This window comes from Chiroxiphia lanceolata, chromosome 3, assembly GCF_009829145.1.
Source record: "Chiroxiphia lanceolata isolate bChiLan1 chromosome 3, bChiLan1.pri, whole genome shotgun sequence".
NCBI classification, from domain to species: Eukaryota; Metazoa; Chordata; class Aves; order Passeriformes; family Pipridae; genus Chiroxiphia; species Chiroxiphia lanceolata.
The window spans coordinates 61,033,488-61,054,507 of NC_045639.1; the positions used below are offsets into that span (position 1 = coordinate 61,033,488).

Genomic DNA, 21,020 nt, shown 5'->3' on the forward strand with positions numbered 1-21,020 from the left:
TTAGTGAGATCCCCGGTGCCTTGGCCGCTCCCCAGCCACTTGCGAGTCACTTGCCCACTTTCCCCGGCATTAACTTCCATCCTTTCTGCTCGAGGTGGTGGGGGAGAAGCCCCCCTCCCCTTCCCCAGATACGTTTCGTAAGGGAGGGAGAGGAGGTGCGTCTCTCCCTTTATCTCTCGCGCTCTCGCTAACTTTCATCCTCACCTAAGGGGAAAATTAAAACCCGTCACCAGCCTTTGCCATCGCGGCTCCCTACACGGCTTGCGGATCAGATCGGAACCCGCCGCTCCTTACCCCCCCAAATTCTCTCTTTCTCCGTCTCTCGAGTAGTCCTGACAAATATGGTCCAGGGCTGCGGGCACAGTGAGCATGCGCCCGCGGAGCCAGGGCTGGGGAAAGGGGAAACTGCCGCCGCCGCCGCCGCCGCGGCTCCTCTTCCTCCCTCGCCTGCGCTGCCGCTGCGCCCCGGCCGCCCGCACCCGGCACCCGGCGACCGGCGGCAGGCATAGCCCTCACCCAAAACGCGGCCGCCGGCAAGGGCTCCGACGGAGGTGCATCCTCCCCCTGATTCACTGCCGACGCTGGAGGAATAATAAGGAGACTTGTGCAGCAGACGCGCGCTATTTTGGGCGCTTTCAAAAATAATGCCTTCTTGCACTTTTCGGGGAGGGGGGAGGTGCGGCCCTCGGGGTTCCCGCCAGGTGCTGCTGAGGTTGAGTGGTGGGCACCAGGGGACCGGGGTGAGCCTGTCTGTGGCTCTTGGCCCCATCCTCTGCACAGAAGAGACGTGGGGAGAGGCAGGACAGCTGGGCTCCAGTAAGGAAAGTGCGGGTCCTGCGGGAGAGGGGTTGCCCTGCGGTGCGGCCGACGAGGGGACACCCGGGGTGGAGGTCTGAGGCCGGGCAGCGCGGAGCCAGGCTCCTTCTGCGCTCCCGAAGTACAGCATCCGTTCAGTACGGACACCGTCCTTGTGATGAGCCTCGTCTCATTTGCAACCTAGCCAGCTTACAAAATAAAACTAGTTTCAAATGTGCCACCTGCCTGAATCCTCTCCATCGGGGCCCTTTATTCTCAAAGAAAAATGCCATCCTCAGCGTTAGTTTTCTATCACTGGTTCAGAGAACAGTAAAAACTGAAGGCCCTTTTTGTTGCATGGGTTTATCCTGGATGGACTTCCTTCACCTGCAAGGAGGTCTGTTAGCAAAAGAACATTATGCAAGATAAACCTATATGAGGCCTAACTGGAGAAGAGGGAAGATGGAGAACTGCAATCATACGTATATATATGTAGTTTGAGGCAAAGAAGAAAACAACACAGAACACAATTGTACTAATCCTAAATATTTTTTTCAGACTATATGCTATCTCCCTAAGATCACTCTGTCCTAGAGGCAAAAACTTGCAAAGTGAATTTTGAATTTTTAATAGTTTGGCACATTATCATATATCTCTTAAAACAACTCTAAAATCTCAATATATCTTTTGTTAATCCCAGTAGAGATCAATGACCAAACTTTGTCTTCATTGTAAGTATGCTCCCTTCTACAATTACACTGCCAACTTTGGCCCAAATTACTGGAACAGAAATAATAATAAATACTAATAGATAGCCAGGAATAAATATAAGTTAAGTATCAATAGAAGTAAATAGAAATAAGAAGACTAAAGAAAACCTTTTTGCTATTATGGGTATATACTGTATTAGCAAATGATCCCCACGATGGGGACAACATTGCACTGGACACAGGATAGAGATGGGCCATTCTCTGACAGGACTTCCTAGTCTAAGCGTCTGTTCAGTAGAGTATTTACTTCAGAATGTGTGTTAAAATATTTAAGAATCCAGCTGGACAACTCTGCTGCCTTAAACTATGACCATGCTCAAAAAATTTGGACAACTAGGCTTTTACCGTACTGTCTTGACAGTTTCTATTTATTTAAATTTTTTTTTTCACAGCAATAAAATGGGGCTCATGCCTAAGTATTTGCAGGATCGGTGCCTAAGCAAAATACATTGTAGTTATTTTATGAGGAGCTATGATGAGATTCTCCCACCCCTTCAGCTGAAATGGCATTGCATATAGGCTGCAGTTTTCATCAATAAACATATGTTCATTAGAAACTAATTACAGAAAACAGTATTAACCTAATTGTAATAATTAGTGATAACATACACTTTAACTCTTCTAAAACACAGATGCAAAAAATAGTGAAGGATGAGAAAATTCCTACTTTCCACCAGTGAACTCTTAGTTGAGGAAATAAATGTGTTAGAAACAAAGAATAAACTGTAACTGAAGTACTTCAGTGCTTTTTTGAAAATAATTTCCCAATGTTGGGAAATGTTTTAAGTCAGATAGTTGCCAAATAACTAGATGATTCTATTGTAACATTAAGTTGGCTGGTATTTAAAACTCTTTAGGATGCTCAACCTGTACTGATTATTCTCCAGACGATATTGATGTTTTGGGGGAGGGTGTAACATACCCTGTTACAAAAATACATTTCTAAGAATACAACTGATGAGTTATCTGCTGTTATTTTATTTATGCTTGAAAAATTTTGTCCCTTTCCTCTGAAAATCTTAAAAGGAAACATAGTCATAGGAGTGTACCCCCTTACAGAAAATGATGACACAGGTGGAAAATGATGTATATTGAAAAAGTGTATATTGATAACTGAAACCATGGATTTGAACCAGCACAAGCTGCTTTATTGTTTCAGTAGTTTCAAATGGATACTCTTTGGTTAAAGTAAAAGGACCCGTGAAATTAGTAAAGGTACATCTGTTGTTCTCTGTCTCTTCTTTGATCTTTGCCCTAATCATAATATGTTAGCTTGTGATGTATAATAAACCCATTATTTTGTCAATAGAAATTTATTGAATAAAAATAGATTAAACATTATTCAAATATGCTCTTTAAACAGTAGTTCTCTTGCCATTTTATTTAATACTAGACTTCCATCTGTATTCCAAAGGCAGAGATTTTTGAACACTTGTTTTCTATATGTAAGTATGGCATTTAATATGATTTTGGCAGTATGTTTAATGACAGATTTTGGAGTATCTAAATTTGGCCTCTCTCTGAGTATTCTTGTAACTCACTGAATAGGTGTTTGTGCTGTAGCCAAATACTGATTATTTTTCTAAGAGCATGTACGTGAACATCCAAATACATGGCTTCCAAATTCCAAATCTTGAATACCATTTAAGGGGGTGAGAGCAAAGAAATATATGTTATCCATTCAGTTGGGTTCATACCATTGTGTGATCTAATGGTTCCTCAGCAAGTGTCTACATAAACTGAGAAAAAGAGAATCAGTATTTACATTTTACCAAATTCCTGACATTTTGGGGGTCTTGAGTTCTGCAATACAGATGAAGATACCTTAAAGATGGTTTTATTAATAAAAAATAGCCTGCATGGGACATTTTAGCACTCTTTTTCTAGGAACATGTGCAGCTGATTGTGTGGCCTTTCTCACCAGTGACAGTTATCTGTCTACCATGTGATTCTTACCCAACCTGGAGGACAGGAATGAGGGCTTGAGGGCAATCACAAGGAAAAATATTGTGTACGTTATTATGTAAAACTCTAAGCCAAGAAAATGGAAGTGTGAAGGCTTTAAGAAACTGGAGATGACGAGAGATGGTGTATGTGCTCATCTAGCAATAAAGGCAAGCAAATTGCAGACCATGGTGATTCCAGTTCTCCTCAACAGTGCTGTCTCCTCCTCCAGAGAACTTGATGTCTGCACTGATGTGAAGGAATAATGACTCACTTATTATCAATAGAATTGACTGGTTTTGCCACTAATCCCAGAATAATTATCCAAGTTGATTCAGATGTTACACTAAACTGGAATGCCAGTAATACTTCCTAGCTTGAAAATATGTGTGCCTGCCCTGGCCACATCCCAATTCCCTACCAGAGTGAGACTTGGGTGCACAATGGTCTTTTTTTCCTGGGAGAGAAACTCGAGCCTGAATACTTGAAGGAAACTGCAGCATTTTCCACGCAGGCTTCAGCCCCATATGTCCCTGGATACAGTCTAGGTGCAGCTTTGGGTAGCTTCTCTTTCCAAAATTAGGTGTTTTGAGGCATTGTAAAAGTAGGAGTTTCAAAGATTTCATCAAAATTGCAAGACTACAAAGATGTCCAGAGGTGGTCTTCATCCTGAAGAAATTCAAAGCCAAATAGGGCAGTTATGGGATTGTCAGTGCAGAACTTAATCCAAAGCAATATTGCCTATGAAAAGTTTCGGAAGCATTGAACCATCATAATGAATTGTAAAAGCAGAAGAAGTAATTTGTAAGAGTGGGTCAAGTGCAAATTAGTAATATTGATGAGGACTCTTGAGCCAGGAGAGGGCTGAAGTTAGAAGCTTGGATATATGGGTTGGACATTAGGGAAGGGCTTGGAGCATTGGTAAATCTTAAGTCACTTGAAGGAAGCAGAACAGGCCACCGTTTCACGTGCAAGAGAGGAGAGGTACCAAGGTACAGCAGAGACTGTGCAATCTGGAATGGATGATACGTCAATGAATAAAGGTCCTGTGGGAGGGGAAAGGTGAGGGGAGTAGTAAAAGAGAGACCACAGAGGAGAAGTGGTGTGGAAAGAAGCAAACAGAGTGTAAGGGAGCAAGGAAGGAAAGGGGGAAGAAGGGAGGGAGCCTGTGTCAGGCAAAGATGGAAACAGCAGGAGATTTGCAGTCTTTAAAAATGGAGTTTACTAGATGAAGTTTAAAGGGATAGTAATGAGCAATATCTTCATTATGAGTGGAAAAGACGGCAACCACCACAGGGCTTTTTTTGATATAGAGCTGTATTCCTGCATGCTCTTTTCTAAGGTGTATGGCACACTCTACATATAAGGGCCATTATCATTTCCCTTAGTAAAAGGCTTTGACTCCAGCTGTGCTTAAGATTACAACAGCCTTGCAGCAGAGCATTACATAGGACAGCTTGTTCAGGCTGGATACTCCAGACTTGTCATCCAAAAGCTAGTAGTCACTCTGAGAGCTAAGGCTGTATTTTTAATAAGCACAAAGAAGGCAAGTTGATGAGGCAGCACAGGAACAAACATCACTCTGGGGAACAGGAACTGAATGAGAAACGGTTGCAGTCTGCACTCCTTAGGTGGAAAACAATTCTGTTGAAATAGGCAACAAAATCAGGGGTTATTTTGATAATTGTTTGTGGAATTTCTGGATCTATAACTGCTGCTGAAAAATGTCTAGAAGTGAATAAATAACTCATGCTGTGGGTCTGCTTGTACAGCAAAGCCTGACAGCATAGGGAAAAGAGGAGGAAGTCCCATCCAAGGTCCTTAAGACACAATGGCAGGGTGAGAACTTGCTCTAACTTGCTCTCCCTGGAGAGCAATAGAAGAATTTTTAGAGCAACATGTGTCAGACTTAGTGACTCACAACCACATGTGGACATTCCTAGTAAAATATAAATTGGTACAGCAGTAGATGAAGAGGAAAGAATCCCAAATATTGCTTATATTAGACGTAAGAGCAGATGACTCAAAGTATGCATGCAGACTCTTCTTTCTTTATTTTCAATCCTTTTTGTCTAATAGTGTGTTCCACCAAGTAAATAACTCCCTTTTTAAAAAAAAAAAAGATACTGATGATGTAAGACAGATCGCATATAATAGGCAATACATGCTTGATGTATGTGGGATAATGCACAGGTTCACACTGAGCAAAGAGATCTTTCCTTTTACACTGGCTAATGCAAAAGCCTGATACCAACTCTTAAAGGCAGTAGAAGGAAACTAGAAATCAGCTAGGCTGCAGGAAACATTGAATGAAGCTTTTTTGGACGTTGAGAAGAGGTTTTCCTTACCTGAGAATTCAGAGTTAGGATTGCAGCAGAACGGGTATTCACTAGGCCTACCAAATATGACTGCAACTGAAGCAACAGACAAAGCATCTCCTTTTTGCTGTTAGGTCCAACATCCCTTGTAGAACAAGATGAGTCTTTTATAACATTTTTTCAGTGATGTTGTGTCATGTGGATATGCAGCAATAGCATTCCCCTCTTTGACAAGCAACAGAGAATATTAATGGGACCTGTTTCTGAGACTGACAACGAATGGATTATTCAGAATCTGAGAAATTTATATGTCATTGCCAATGATCCTGAGTCATCAGGCTTTGCGGAGTCAACTCATACAATTCCTGGGCTGGAATAGTGGGCATTGTGCTATCAATATATCCATATATGTAAATAGTAAATGTAATGTAAGTGTACATGTAAATGTAAATTGTGGCTTCAGTAAGTGAAGGGGAGTTTTTGTACTGGACTTTTAAACTATGCGCTAACCCCTCATGCTAGGAAATCAATCTGCCAAAATCTCATTTATTATCTAGAAAATAATGATGAGTGTGAATTAATATTCTTAGTAAAATAATTACACACAATAGTAAGAGGTGGGAGTACCTGTTTGCTGTAGAATTCAAGGTTTGACAAACACATTTCAATGGAGAACTCAGTCTCCTGTCTACCACAACAAAGCAGACAGGATATTCTTTTTGCTCTGAGTACTGAACTCTATACGTTAGTAGTCCATGCAGGCTAATGCCTATTTGTGGAAGAACCACTTCGTATTGGTTTACATTTACAGTTTCCCACAACATGATTTGATTTCAATATCCACTGATAATAGAACTGATGCATGCTCTTAAGCTTTCAAGAGGAACAGAACTTCAAAAAGGATACTTTTGCTGAAACTAGTTCATTTTCACATATTCCAAGATAAGCTTCACATAACGCTTTGCATCAAGCCCTCCTAACTTCTTACCCCCCAGGAAATTCTTTGCAAATCGAAATCCTCTGTGGCTTAAATTTTAGAAAGAAGATGATGTAGTATAGAAACATCAACTGTATAATCGTTAATATTATTATAGTATTGTACTGAGAAGCACGTCTACCCTTTTCTACCTAACCTCCAAATACTTAAACTGGAAAAATTAATCTAAGACTAAAGCACTTTTAGATTTGCAGTGCACAAATACTGCATTTAGGGGTGTTGGCAAGTTCCCAGGGAACATTTAAAAGTTGTAAGTATCCAAGAAAGCACAGAAGAACTTTGAGATCATTGGCTAAAAACCAACAATGGACTTCTCTGGCTCCAAAGAGAAAGTGTCTTCCTCTCTCACCAGTCCTCTGAGTAAATGTAGATATAACTAGTAATTTCATAAATATTCGATCATCCTGAAAACACCATGCATATTTTTCACTTTATTCACAGAAATAATGGCAGTGATGATGATGTGTAAGTGTACTGCTAGTACACAAACCTCACCTAGGGGCTGTTCTCAGGGGCTAACTTATGGTGTCTCTCTTATGTACTGAGTTTGGAGCTAAGGCTTCATAGAAAGTCAGTGGATGAATGTTCCTCAGAGTGGGATTCAAACATGTACATCAAAAAGTTTATTGCTTTTATTAAGTATGCAGTGAATTCAGATATGCACCTTACATTACAGACTATGTGAATATCTGAATTGCAATTCTCAGTTCAGAAATTTTTGCCAAAAACTGTCTGCTACATGATGATGATCTCTTTCCATTCATAATATTTCTGACTTCATGTGTTTTGGATGAGATAGTTCTGAGCATCAGTCCAATGAAAAAGAGATATAAATGTATCTTAATGAGCAAGAAGAGTATATACTCTCTTTATATATTTATTTATTTATATTAAACTACTTAATCTTTCGGTAAATTACAAGGTTGCTCTTCTTTATGGAATGTAAGCCAAGTTTCAGCTGGAACAAATAATTGAGTTATATAAGGACACATAAAAATAGACTGACCCACATCTATAACAACAGGATCATATTATAATAAAATGCTATTTCTTGTATAATTTACTGAAGGCAGAAAGCACCTATATAAATGGACTTCTATAAAGAAAGCTATGTTATATTTGGCCTATATTAGGCATCCACGGAGCTCTGCAATATGTTGGATTACAATCACGTGAGCCAAAACATGAACAGTTTTTCTTCCTGGTGCAACACCATTCTGTAGGGAAGTTGGGTATCCAGTTCTGAGTATAAAGATTTGCATTAATATCAGAAGACTGATATAAGATGACATGATCTAAGAAGAAGAAGAAGCTGCATACAAAAATATTATGCAAAATTAAGATTTTTTTTTTGTTTGTTTCTGGAATAGGCCACAGTGCTGCACAGTTTTGTTTAGGTTCCTACAACCCATCAGAATAGGTCTCTAGTGAGCACAGTTCTGCACAAATCAGGGAATCTGCAGCTGCAGATTTAAATCGGGTAAGAAACATTATATAAACTTACTGCACATGCTGCTTCACCTGCTGTAATTGCTAATATGTCAAGACATGCTTATAGAAACAGACACATGCATATGTGCACGGCAGACAAGGTAGATGCTCAGCTGGAATTCAAATGTGCATTTACAACTGCTGTTGCCCCCCCTCTGTTGCACAGCTTGAAAATTCACAACCTGATATGGTATATTCCAAATATTTTAAGTTGTAGTTCTCTTCAAAGCTAAAAAATGGAAGTATAACATGGTAATTGTGAATATTTAATACTTTACAATACCCACAGTCTAATTTTATCAAGAAATATATGTTCCTAAACCAAAAAACTGTGTTCAACAAGAACACCTTTCTTCAACTATAGCTGGCATTACTGGTGCCCAAAGCCAACTTGTGAATGCTTAACACTTAGTTAACTCAGAATTAGTTTTCTTCACAGTAAGAGCATGATGTACTCCAAAGTAATGAATATTTCCATGCCATTTTCTATTTCAAATGCTTAATTTTATTGTCTATAGCATTTATTTATTTACAATGTCACAAAAATCCTTTCACAACAGGCAAACTTTCCCTGCTATTCTTTCATAACTATTCACTAGTACCCTAATAGGTGAAAAATAAATGTTGGTAGAAGCTAAGCATGGAAAATTTCAGCCTAAAATATTTCTTGAAGTAATGAGTGACTGAAAATAGGGAATTAGAATGAAAATCGTTTCTAACTTCGTTGCATCTCCTTGTACCTCTAATGTAGAGTTCATAATATGAGGCAGGAGGGGGCAGGAGCAGGTGTTTCTGCAACCTAGATCTGGTTGTTTCACCAATAACACAAAAATCTAACCAATCAAGTACAGCATCCAAATGGCAAAACCTGGCCTTCTTTTGCACTGTTAAAACAGATGTAAAAGTAGCCACTTGAGGCAAACTAAGGCTCCAGTTGCCACCTGAGCTTAGCTGAGAGAGAGCTTCATTTCAGCATGCGTTGACTCAGACGTATTTCAGTTGACTGTTAATGAGAGCCAAACCCAAGCATTCTCCATGATATAGAGCCCAGTTCTCTTAAAACTAGTCTAGACCACAAGGTCATCTTGCACTGGCTATTGAAGAACCATCCAAATAATTTTTTTCTTACTTCTGTATCAAAGTGGACTGAATTAAAAAAGAATTCTACATCAGAAATTTGCAGTAGTTCAGGATCAGTCAGATATGTAGTAAATCAGTTCTGCGTAATAACTGATGATTTCTCCAGATAGCACATATGATCAGATAGACCCAGAAATCATGCCAGTATTTCAAGTACTTAGTGGATTAGAGAGCAATGTTGATGTTTTAAATTAAATGCAACACTATAGTCAAGAGGACCCTGATCCCTCAAACAATGTGGCTGCCTTATTCTCTGTGTATCTGTGTGAGATTGCAACAGTGTGATCATTATATATGTTTTCGAAATTAGGCAAAATAAAAAATTAGAAGATAAAATGCACTTGTAAACCCGCTCAGTGACTGGTCAGCCAAAAGCCCAGAGATATCAATAGGATAGTAATTCCAATTGGGAACTGGGTTCAAAAAACCTTTATACCATTTTGAAAATTTTGCTCAAGTCTAAAAATGATTGAGTATTTCTGGAGCCAAAACTTCATGGGTTTAGTGTATCATGTGTTTATACATTGGAACTTTAGGATCTGAAAATACCTCTGACATTGTGAATGTTAAGAAAAATAAAAATCATTGTGTTTTACATATGCTTGGCATTAGGAAAGACTGATCTATGAGACCAAATATAAGCTATGTGAATGAAAACAACTAAACCAAGTTACAATTGTATTTGTATGAAACTTCTGTGTGTAACCCTCTCTGCAGACTGCAGTGACCAGTACAGATTCATCTGATCTTATATATCTGATCTTTCCTATTGGACTCAATGGCTTTGTGAAACCTTAACTAACAACTTTCTAAAAGGAAACATCTGAACAACTTACCTGTAAGCAAAGTTAGAATTCTGTGGACAGATTTGTCTTACAAGGGTGTACCATTCACTGATCTGATTTAAAATTTACCTGCAATTAATTCCATACCTGGCAACTGGAAAACATAGGAAATCTGGTTTAAAAGCATAGTTTTCAAATTGCAGAAGAGAGGAATTCAATTGCTCAAACCTGAATTGAAGTCTCAATAGGTGTTTGCAAATTATTTCTTTGTTTGTGTAAGGATGGCCATTCAACAGCAGGGGTATAAAGTTGCAGATCACATAATAAAAATTTAATTTCCTTTCCTTAATCTGTTCTCAGCTTCCAAATGTTCTGGGGCTCTCAGCTCAAGTGTTCCTTTGATGGTCATCCCTAAAAAGCTCACCCAGTGTGATGCAGTGTTATGGCAGCCCTGGCAACTTGCAGTGACTTTACACAACTGTGCAGCCTGTGAGAGAGCAGCTGAGGTTCACCCAGGTCTGGAATGCACAGCTGGGAGATTTCCCCAGCTCCAGTAATAGCTCCCATCCCCACTCATCCACCCCCGTCACTCCAATCCAATGTAACCGAAGAGATCCTGTAGACTCAGATGGCAAATTTAAAATGTCTCTGTCATCCACATATAAAAACATCTGTGGGCCGCAAATAGCTCATTGGGGATGGGTAAATAAGTAACTCATTCAAAGATTTCCCTTTTGACTTCTGAACCTAGCTTTTGACAGCAATTCGTCTGCCAAGTAATTATTCCCAGCAAGCAGGGTCACAAAGAAGAAAGAAATTCTTGATAAACAAATTGACAAGAATCACTGCTTCCTGACAAAACCAAACATGTCCCATGCCCCTCTGGCAGTCCAAAGACACGATGCCTTGACTGTGAGGATATGAATCACTTGGTCTTTTACAAGCAAGCAAGAAAGAGTAATGTCCACAGATCCAAGGTACAGGAAGTATTGGGGCTCTTGGACTCAGTAGAGTCTGAGCAGTGAGCTCTTCCTGGTGACTCTCCAGCCAGCTCTTCATTGCTGCCATAGAAAAAAATATCAAAGGAGTCACGCAGGACATTTTGCAGTAACATGTGCTGGATGGGGATTCATTAGATTCTTTGAAAATTTGGATTATATCGTTCAGATATCTTGAGTTTAAAAAGTCATGTGAGTCTTGACAAGTAGCTTAAAAATCAGCAGTTCTGATCTTCAAGGTGAGAAAACATTTCACTTTTTCAATATGATAATTGTTCTCTCCTATGTATGGAAGCTGAATTTAAAAAAAACTCTCAAGTTTGACCTGTCTGGAATAACTACTAAGGAACTTGGCGCTAGGTGAGTGACGAGCAGTCTAAATTAAAACAGATAGGAATATGAACTTATCATTGCCCTGTGCAGGGCCAGGAGTTGGACTCGATGATCCTTGTGGGTCCCTTCCAACTCTGCATATTCTGTGATTCTGTGACAAGTATTACATATATAAGAATATGTAACAGTTTTCATATATATCAATATACACCTTAATTTTTGCAAACTGTTGGGAAGGTGGACCTTAGCCTTGAGTAATTCTGTGAGGATGGTAAAAAGCATTTGGAAGATACTTTTGATGCATACATTTTTGTTTGAATATTCTTCATCTTTTTAAACACAGAGTTTGAAGCTGCTTTGAGGTTTGGCACCTTGGAAGTTACTCCACTGGAGCCAATTAATACACAATGCTTGTGACTGTATATAGTGTAATTGGATCTGATAGCACAGTCTGTAGTGAAGATGTCTCAACATTTCTCACTTCAAGACACCTCTTATCGTTACTTTGTCAAAGGGTTTTGACTGAAAAATTTCTTACCAGGTGCTCTTCCTTAGCATTATTTTCTTGTTTGTTTCTTCATTTACAGATAAAATATTGTAAGCTTTTATGAGGACAGGGCTAGACAAAAAGTGTGTTATGTTGCCAGAGCTGAAAATGCTGTAGGTTTTTACACTGAAAGTTTTACTCCATCCAGTTATTGAAGTAAAAATATTAAATTTGACAGGAGTGGAGGTGCCTTACACTAAAGAATTATTCAAGGCTACTCCTCTTAAAACCTATCTACATTTGAAAAATTCCATTGTGCCAGGGTTCAGAAAAGACTAGCCAGATATTTAGCTGAAAACTCTGAAGAGTCTGTCTCTGCTGTGGACCTACTCAAGGCTCCAGAGACTTAATTGTTCATGCGATTATAGCCAACCTCCACAAAATGTGTGCCTCTCAGGGACATTTCTATTGACAGAGTGCAGAAGAGAAAACAAATTAATTTGAATGCAGTGTAGACAAAAGTGAAGTTTAGGAGTTTGTGATTATATACATGGAGAAAGAAAGGAAAGGGGTGTGATGAGTGAGAGGGTGGGACCATGAATAGCCATGTGTATATACAGGAGACTAGGACTGGGAGCTTGTGTGGAAGATGAGGTTTAAAGGATGACAAACAACCTAGGGGAACAAAGGAAGAGAACTGAGGTTAGCTGAGCAAAGTGACCAGGACAAATATGTGAAAAGAATTAGATGAAGATTTCAAGGAATGGGGACAAAAATTAACACCAGCCATACCATGGGTTAGATAGTGCAAGAGGGCTTTCTGGTAGCTTGGGAGCTGGTCAGTGTTTAAGCTGAACTATTGAGGTAGGTAAGAAGACAAAAATGTAAAAGGCATGAAGAAGACTGTGAATGAGAGTCAAAAAACATTTCAAAGGTGCAATGCAAGGTTAAATGCAAACTTTTAGCACATAGGAAATGCCGGCATTGACGCTGCTTTTGAAACTTTAATTTGAACCCTTGGGCACAAGCACAATGATACACTCCTGTGGCATGATGATAGACTATTTCTTCTACAGAAATCCAGCCTTACTCAGGGAACCCCATTATAAGAAATCTCCTCTGGGTTTCCACAAGGTTATATATTGAAGGTTACAAAGCTCCTGCTTCATTGAGTCTGGCAGCCAGAAGGTGTGAAATGCATTAAGCAGTGGATTGCTAGAAAGGAAGCCACCTGCATGGAGATGCTGAAAATTAGGTTTCTTCTTTTCCTCCAACAGTTGTCATATGATACTAAACAAGTAATTTCCAAATGGCCACTAATTTCACATTTTCAGAGAGCTACCCAGAGATCTGAGATCTAGTTTGAAACAGTGTTGGCTAGTCATAGCTGAATTCTGCTGGAATAATGCTTCAGACATAAGGACTTGAAAAGTTGGGTCCTTGGTACGTTGGACAGTGAATATTACAGAATAGGTTTGGCTTTCCCGTTCTATGGCAGTTAATGCTTCTCACCTCAAACTGATCTTCAGGTACAGATGTTCCTCCAAATAGAGAAACAGAATTAATTCTTTTGTTCCAAAATTGATTTCAACTTGAATACTTCAACTCTCTTATTTATGCAAAACTACATGGCTTTGTTTGTTTCAACTTGAACATTTAGTTCAGTCCTACAGGGCTTTTGGCACTCTTTTGGTTAGCTTGTGATTCATCTCATGCAAGGAGTCAACTATGTTCTTGAATTAAATACATAAGGAGAAAAAAAAGTAATAGTTTTGGAATGAGAAAGCCACTGTATCTTGCATTTACTGAATAAAAACCTATGTGGTTAAGCTTTGTAACTAAAATAGAACCTCCACTTTTGGACAGAAACTGGACTACAATTTGAAGTTACAGTAGAATATTGTATAAACAAATTAATTTAAATGGAACGATAGTCTGAATATTGTATTAATTTTATTTTCCAACTCAAGAAACACAGACTGTGATTCTCCTGTACCAAGTAGAGTTCATTAAATGACAGCTAATGTAGGAAGATACAGAGCCAAAAATGTGGGGTAGAAAAGGAATATTTTTTGTAGTAGTATGGGAGGATGAAACTCAGAGGAGTGTTTTATATCTTTTAGTGAGTCAGGTATCACATACTGAGATGAGTGCCTAACAGCAGAACAGTTTGCTGTGTAACTTCTCAAGCTAGAGGACTGAAAGCAAAGGGTTACATGAGGGGAAACCATAAGCATGCTTGGTTCAGCTGAAATCAAACTCAGGGCATTCCTAGTCCTGGAGGGGTGTTTACAGCTCATGATGTTGTAATAAGAAAAAAAAACCACACCAAAACAATATGAAATTCAGACACAAATAACTGCATTAGAACTGCAGATAGCACAGACAAATTTAAATTTATTACTCACTAAGAGTATTAAATGATGGAAACTTCAGATAGAATCGGTCATTGGTGTGCATAATATTTTTTTCCTTTTTCTTTTTTTTCCTGTTGTGGACATATGCACTGTGGCACCTTGCATTAAGAGATCTCATATCACCTTCCCCCAACCCAAACATTCAGAAAATATTGTTCTCCCACATAACTGTAGACTGATGGCAGAGGCACAGGAAAGCTCAGGGCTCCTAAATTCCCCAAAGAAAGTTTAAGGAAGAAAAAAGAAAATTCCTGAGACCCTGTTCTGTTTCCTAACACAACTGTTCTCACAGCAGAGACAATCCTTTCTCTTCTAAAGAGGTCACTCAAAAAGAAGGAATGTTTTTTGCTATTTTAAATGTGTATGAGGATGTATGCTCACAGTCTCAAAAAAAATTCCTTTTTCATAGGAAAAGTTAGCAATCTGTTACAGAAAAATGACTTCAATCTTCTAGGTTGTGAGTATGTTACTGAATTTGGACTACAGATTTAAAATATTGCAGGAGCTTTCTCTAAGCAATTTTCCTTCAAGGAAGACAATATCTTGTGCTGAAAAAAAGTTCATGAGATTAAAATCAGAGACACTAAATAGTTTTTTAAACATTCATTTAATTTTATTTAAAAGAGCCACTTTAAACCATAAAAGAGATGATTTAAGGTGAGAACTGTATTCCCTTACCTTCTATATGAAAGAAAAGTCGATGGAGGGGCTAAATTTTCAAAAGTAATTAATTTGCAAGGAAAAACTCATAACTATATATTCAGATCGATGGTCCAGCATTTTGGCTAAAAAAATTGAAAACATTGTTTCCAGTGTTGCAATAAGGTGACCTTGCAAGTTCCAGCACCTATGATCTTTTGTTTTCACAGCCCATGGCCAGAAGGAGCCATTAGACCCTGTAGTTTTACATCCTATAGGATACAATTAGGTTTCAGCCAGACATGTTACTGCATTACATTCAAAATTAAGCTATTAAGTTAGATGAATAAGGTTCCAATGCCCAAAAAAGTAAGAGATTTGTTAGCCACAGTCAAAAAATAGGATACACTTGTATCCTGTAACACTTGTGCCCAAGGCCATGGCAAGAGCTGACAGCCCAGTAAGTGATGTGATCTCAGAAGATGAACCACACTTTGCATAGCAGAGGAAGAAAAAGTCCTCTCCAGTCCTTGGCAAATCTAAGGTGGTTATTTCTTTCCATCTATGAAATGAGTGAAAATCTGCATATATAGGGAGGACACACTGAGCATGACAATAGAAGCAGGAATCGTCAGCACAGCCTTAAAGCATGAATTTGTTCTGCTGAGGTCCCATATCCAGGTGTGGTTGATCTCTGGTACTTAAGAGGAATATCAAAAGACTTAGGATAACTTGCTTACATGTTGCTAATTGTTCATGAGGCAGAAAAATGCCATGCTGATTCTTGCTGGTGAATAACTAATGGCCCTATGCATGAGATCCCATTGCAATGATTTCTTTACTACCTAGTTGAAATTTAACAAGCATGCTGAGGGTGATGCCTACACTATCCCTGAGGCCTGTAGAGGGTGGCAATAAACATCACTTCACTGGACACAGACTTAGTAAAACTGGAGGGAACTGCACACCTATGCAGTCAGCTCAGTGGACCTACTATACTTTTTCTCAGGAACTGGATTAAAGCAAATCTTTTTAGCCTGAACCTTGCTTGAGGTTCTGACGTGTCCTAAACCCTCTGCCTATTTTTAAAAACTGCCAATTTGCCACACCAATTGAAATTAAATCAGAACTCTAATTTTATTTTTGATAGCATACCACCAGTAAACTAAATTAGTATTAAAAAGAAATTGCAAGTCTGAATTGCCAGCCTATTTCCATAAGAAAATGACAGTACAACTGCCGATCCTTTGTCTTTAAGAACTGTTAAATCTCAAACAAGCTAATTCACAAAATAATATAGGTGAAAACTCAGATTTCAAAAAAAACCTAATCAAGATGGATACTAACATCAGTTAATGACACACCAGGGGCATAATATTTAGGTATACATTTATATATATGTACTTCTGAAATGTAAGAAAGTAAAATAAAACAAGCGAGATAGTTTTGGGCTAACTCTTGCTTTTAAAAGGAATCTATTTCTGACAGTTGATGTCAGACCAATGAACAATAGAGAAGTATACTAACAGACAGAAGGCCTATGCCAATTGTTTTTAATGTAGGATCAAAAAATATTTTCTTGCATTATGATAGCAACAGTGAAGTGGTACTGGTGTGAAACTGATAAAAATAAGATCTTGAGGATGTTGATGTGTTAATGAATTTTTATAAGTGACCACAAATAGCACTTGTGAATGGAAATGTGCAGCATCTACTCAGAAAATTCAGCCACTATTACAATATTGTGAGGGGGAAAGAATAACATCATAAGAAGTCCCACCCCTAGCTGAGGCTCTGTGTGAACTGATGGATGCAAAATTCTCTAAATTGGAGATTTGCGGCACATGAAGGATTGGGCACTGTAAAATGTGAGCATTCACACAGGTCCTGTACAACTGGGCACATATAAAAAGGGATTTTGATTTTCAAGTCTCCTTTGTCTCTGTCGGTATGTGCCAATCCCTATCTCTTGAGTCCCATGGAACATACCTGGTACCTAAAACTGAATGATGGGCCTGAACTCTTGCATTTTGCCTGTGTGATGTGAAGTTAAAAGGCTTAGTACAACAGACTTGATTTAAACAAGCAAACAGAAACAAATATTATATTTACTTACTGTAGGCGCTTTCTGAACCTAAGGTTAAAGAGCCATCTGTTTCTCTGGTGTAATTCCACTGGTTTCAACGGAATCAGGGCAGGATAAATTTGATGCAATACGTTCACCTGGTCACCTAGCACACAGCAGAGATGTTCCCTTTGTGTGGAAGGCTGCACACAATCAGTTTGCCATCTAGTGGCAATTATTTTGAACACAGACAGCACTTTAAACCGGTATGTGATTATTTTAGATAGCTGGGTGTATTAAATCAGCTGAGGTGTATGAAAACACACATTGTCAGGGAAAAAATATTTTGAAGCCTCAAAGGATAACTGCATGTATACCTAGCATTGTGCATTCAGACAGGAAAAATGTCAAGCTGTCTAACAAAAACATTTCCAGTTGCGCTAATACTTTCTGTACAGCATGACTGGATATGTATCACCTGTAGTGTTTTAGATAAAAGAAGATGTAACATCATACTGATGATTAGACACCTTCTAATTCACCCATCTCCTGCTCCTGTCAGTCTCTCTCTGGGATAAAAAGAAATGCTATTACTGAAAATTCTACATAGCCAAACTGTGGCCCTATCTGAGTAGTTTCAGTGACTGGAACTGCAACTGTTCATGTGGGAAAAGCAATGACGTGGCCAAGTCAGATTGTTTGTATTAAGGTTATGAGTTACTAATAGAAAGGCTACTCACAGCTAGAGATCATACGCCATAGCTACCCAAATCAGCTACCAGAGTCTGCTCAGGAAATGCAAAAAAGATGTACTTTTTGGTGGTGGGTGGCCTGGTAGTACTTATGCACTTATGTGAGTGGGTTTATTTTCCCTATTTTTAGTGTTCATTTGGCTGTTCTTAAAAGTAACTGGACATTTATCTGCTTGTAATACTTAAATGATCTTTGTTACTATACTATTCCTTGCTTGACTATTATTACCATGTGTACCATAACACAGGAAATGTACCTGACACAGAAAAATGCTATTATCTTTTTATAATTGATTCAAACTCAAAGTGGCAAAGACTTCTGCCCTGCCTTCTGCACAAGGATTTCCATAAATTTCATAAGAACCTCAAAACTCCATCAAAACCAGCGTCAGATTACAATGTCCCTAGACCTGATTTTAGGATAGTAAAAAAATGAGTCCTGCATGTCTAAATTCTACTGGGAGCCATTTCCATAATGATGGAGATTAAATACTTGAGAGCCAATTGATGTCAGTCAGTCTAGAAGACATGCCAATAGCTAGCAGTAGCTAACATCAGTGAATGACAGGAACCAGAGAATGACAAAAGCGCGGCTATGAACACAGGTCCTCCAGTTTTAGAGTATCCTGAATTGGAAGGGGAATCCCCCAAATGCTGGAAACTTGAGCAATGGGATGGGGAAAATTGGATTTAGAGAAGATTTTAGGTTGCTGAAATTCATATTAGGATGTCATTAGCTCTTATCTTGCAGAAAACCATTTAATAATGAAATCTATTAAACTGGAGCTGTACTAAAGAGCTGTGGAAATACATTTTGGAGATGTCATAAATAAAATTTTGCTTATTTGTTTTCTGACAAATATCAGCTGGATCTAATGTCAGAGGAGCAGTAAAATTGAGTAAAAATTCTTCAGATGATAAAATTTATCAGGTTTCAGAGCTTCATGATACGTCTGCTTACACTGTAGTAGTCAAAATATAAATACACACAGACTTTTCACTGAGTTACTGAATGCATCTGTACTCAATCTCCTATTCAGTGATCACAGACAATTGCTCAATTTATTGAAAATATACTTTACTCTCATTTGCAAACCTAGTTGTGATAAAGTGACTTGCATTCTGTTCTGGGCCATGAATCATACTCATAAGAGTTAATTAAAGTTCTAATGGCAGGGTCAATGAGGTCAAGTGAATGAGTTTGTCTATATGTAATTAGGGCAGAACGAAAGATAATGAAGTTGAACAGGTGTAACCAAGAGCAGAAGCTGTCTATCATATTAAAGTGCTTGACTTGAAGATTCGAAATTGCTTTTGAGTAAAAAGTTGGGAAAAATATCTTTTTACCTGTAAATCGAAGAAATTTTTCTCTAGAAATGACAGGTCTGAAAACAGACAATGTCCCAGTGCCATCTTTATTCTCATTTTCAAACCTGCTGAACTCAAGCATGTGAATAACTCAACTGTTTCAACAACACACATTTTTATTTTCTAGGCAAATGCAGTGTATCTATGACTGCAGAAAAATCAAGATAAATGAGAAAATTTTGTAGATGGAAATTCACCCAGGATGTGGTTTATTCCACATCAGATCAGTTTTAGAATTCTTGTATTTTCTCATATTAGAAGGATGAGTTCAAACTAAAGACGGCAAATAACAAAAATCATGAATTTGTGGTGCTTTTCAATCTAATAAGAAAATACATAATTTATCCTTACTCCTCTATACAGGCATCTCTTGCTGACAAGCTTGCTCATTCTAAAACAATCACTTTCCTCAAGTACAGATAAACAGAAAAAACATACTCCATGAACAGGGCAAAACGCATGCAGAATAATTTACTGCATAATCCTAAGGACCCAGTGAAAAAGCACTGAGGCAGGTTTCTTTAAACTCTCTCTTTAGACAGCGAAGGGAAAGGTGTGAACATGTAAGTGTCCCAATAGTCCTTCCCCAGCAATCCCCCAGCTGTATATTAACACATTTATGATAGCTATTGGCAGTGCAAATTTCTTTCTGCTACTTTGCCCACACTGGAATCAGCCCTTCAATCAGAAGGTACACTTCTGCAAATGAAAAAGGAGTTCAGTTTCCACGCCCAATCAATCCTGGTATCTCTCCTAAGAGCCTCAGAAAGAGATGGTTAATTAGTGCCATGTATTACTGTGCTGGGGACACCTGCCTGCAGTGAACAAAAATGAGACCATTAGGTCATTTTGTAGAGGCTTTACAGTTACATCTATCCCAGTAAATTAAAACAGTGACTGGGAACATTCCCGGGAAGAGAAATGGGGTTGCACATTGAATTAAATGGTGTCAGGAAAGGTTCTTGCCTGTGCTGGCTTGCACAGCCGTGGAGGATGGCACATGCCTTGGTCATGCTCCTCAGGCAGCTTGTGGGCAACCACTCTGTCTGGTGGAGTGAGGACACACCAGCCATGCCACGTCACATGGTCCAGGAGCATCCAGGGCACTTTTATATTACCAGTATGCACATAGTGTGTGTTTACTTGTTAAAGCTTTCACATAACGTCTAAAATTTATAACTGAATCAATCATAAAATAGATAATCCCAGGCCCATCAAGGAAAACCACTGATCCAACTCTGCAAAAGCAGAGGAGCACTGACATACAATGGCAGGCAGGAAGACAAATTACGTCTTCCGGAGGAGCGAACACCTTCCAGGTTTTTATCAGGAAAGGCTCAGCTCCTTTGCTCCTTTGTGAAACCCATCAAGATGAGTCACTGGGAGCTTCTCTCTGGATCACCTTTCAGGCTGAGGGGGTGGGACACAGTATGGGATGCAGGGAGAGAGTGTTTTTTGGGATCTCCCATATTTATTATTAGATGTTTAGAGGCAGAACCAAAGGCTCGAAAAGGAGTGATTTAGGTGACAAATGTGGAAAAGGGTGTTTGTGAGAGTCTAGGCCTCTCCAGTCTGTGAGAACTGGAGTGGGTTTGCAGCATGTCCTGGCCTCAGCAACTGGACAGACTGGGATCCAGCGGCCAACTACTGGGCAGACTGAGTGCTGACCCAGCTGCTGGAGTTGGGTCACAGCTACCTTGCACATGTGTATAAATATATCT

At 39.0% G+C, this 21,020-nt stretch overlaps 1 protein-coding gene across 2 annotated transcripts in view; it reads right to left on the reverse strand.

Annotated features, from left to right (window-relative positions):
• L3MBTL3 (L3MBTL histone methyl-lysine binding protein 3) overlaps nucleotides 1-371 on the reverse strand; it is a 77,980-nt gene extending 77,609 nt beyond the window's left edge. Inside the window, exon 1 of one of the 2 annotated variants that reach the window (XM_032683502.1) lies at nucleotides 295-371. In XM_032683502.1, coding sequence (XP_032539393.1) covers nucleotides 295-371 — 77 coding nt within the window. Of the gene's footprint in view, nucleotides 1-204 lie in introns of both variants that reach the window. The other variant, XM_032683504.1, reaches the window with a different exon arrangement.
• Between the last annotated feature and the right edge of the window lie 20,649 nt (nucleotides 372-21,020).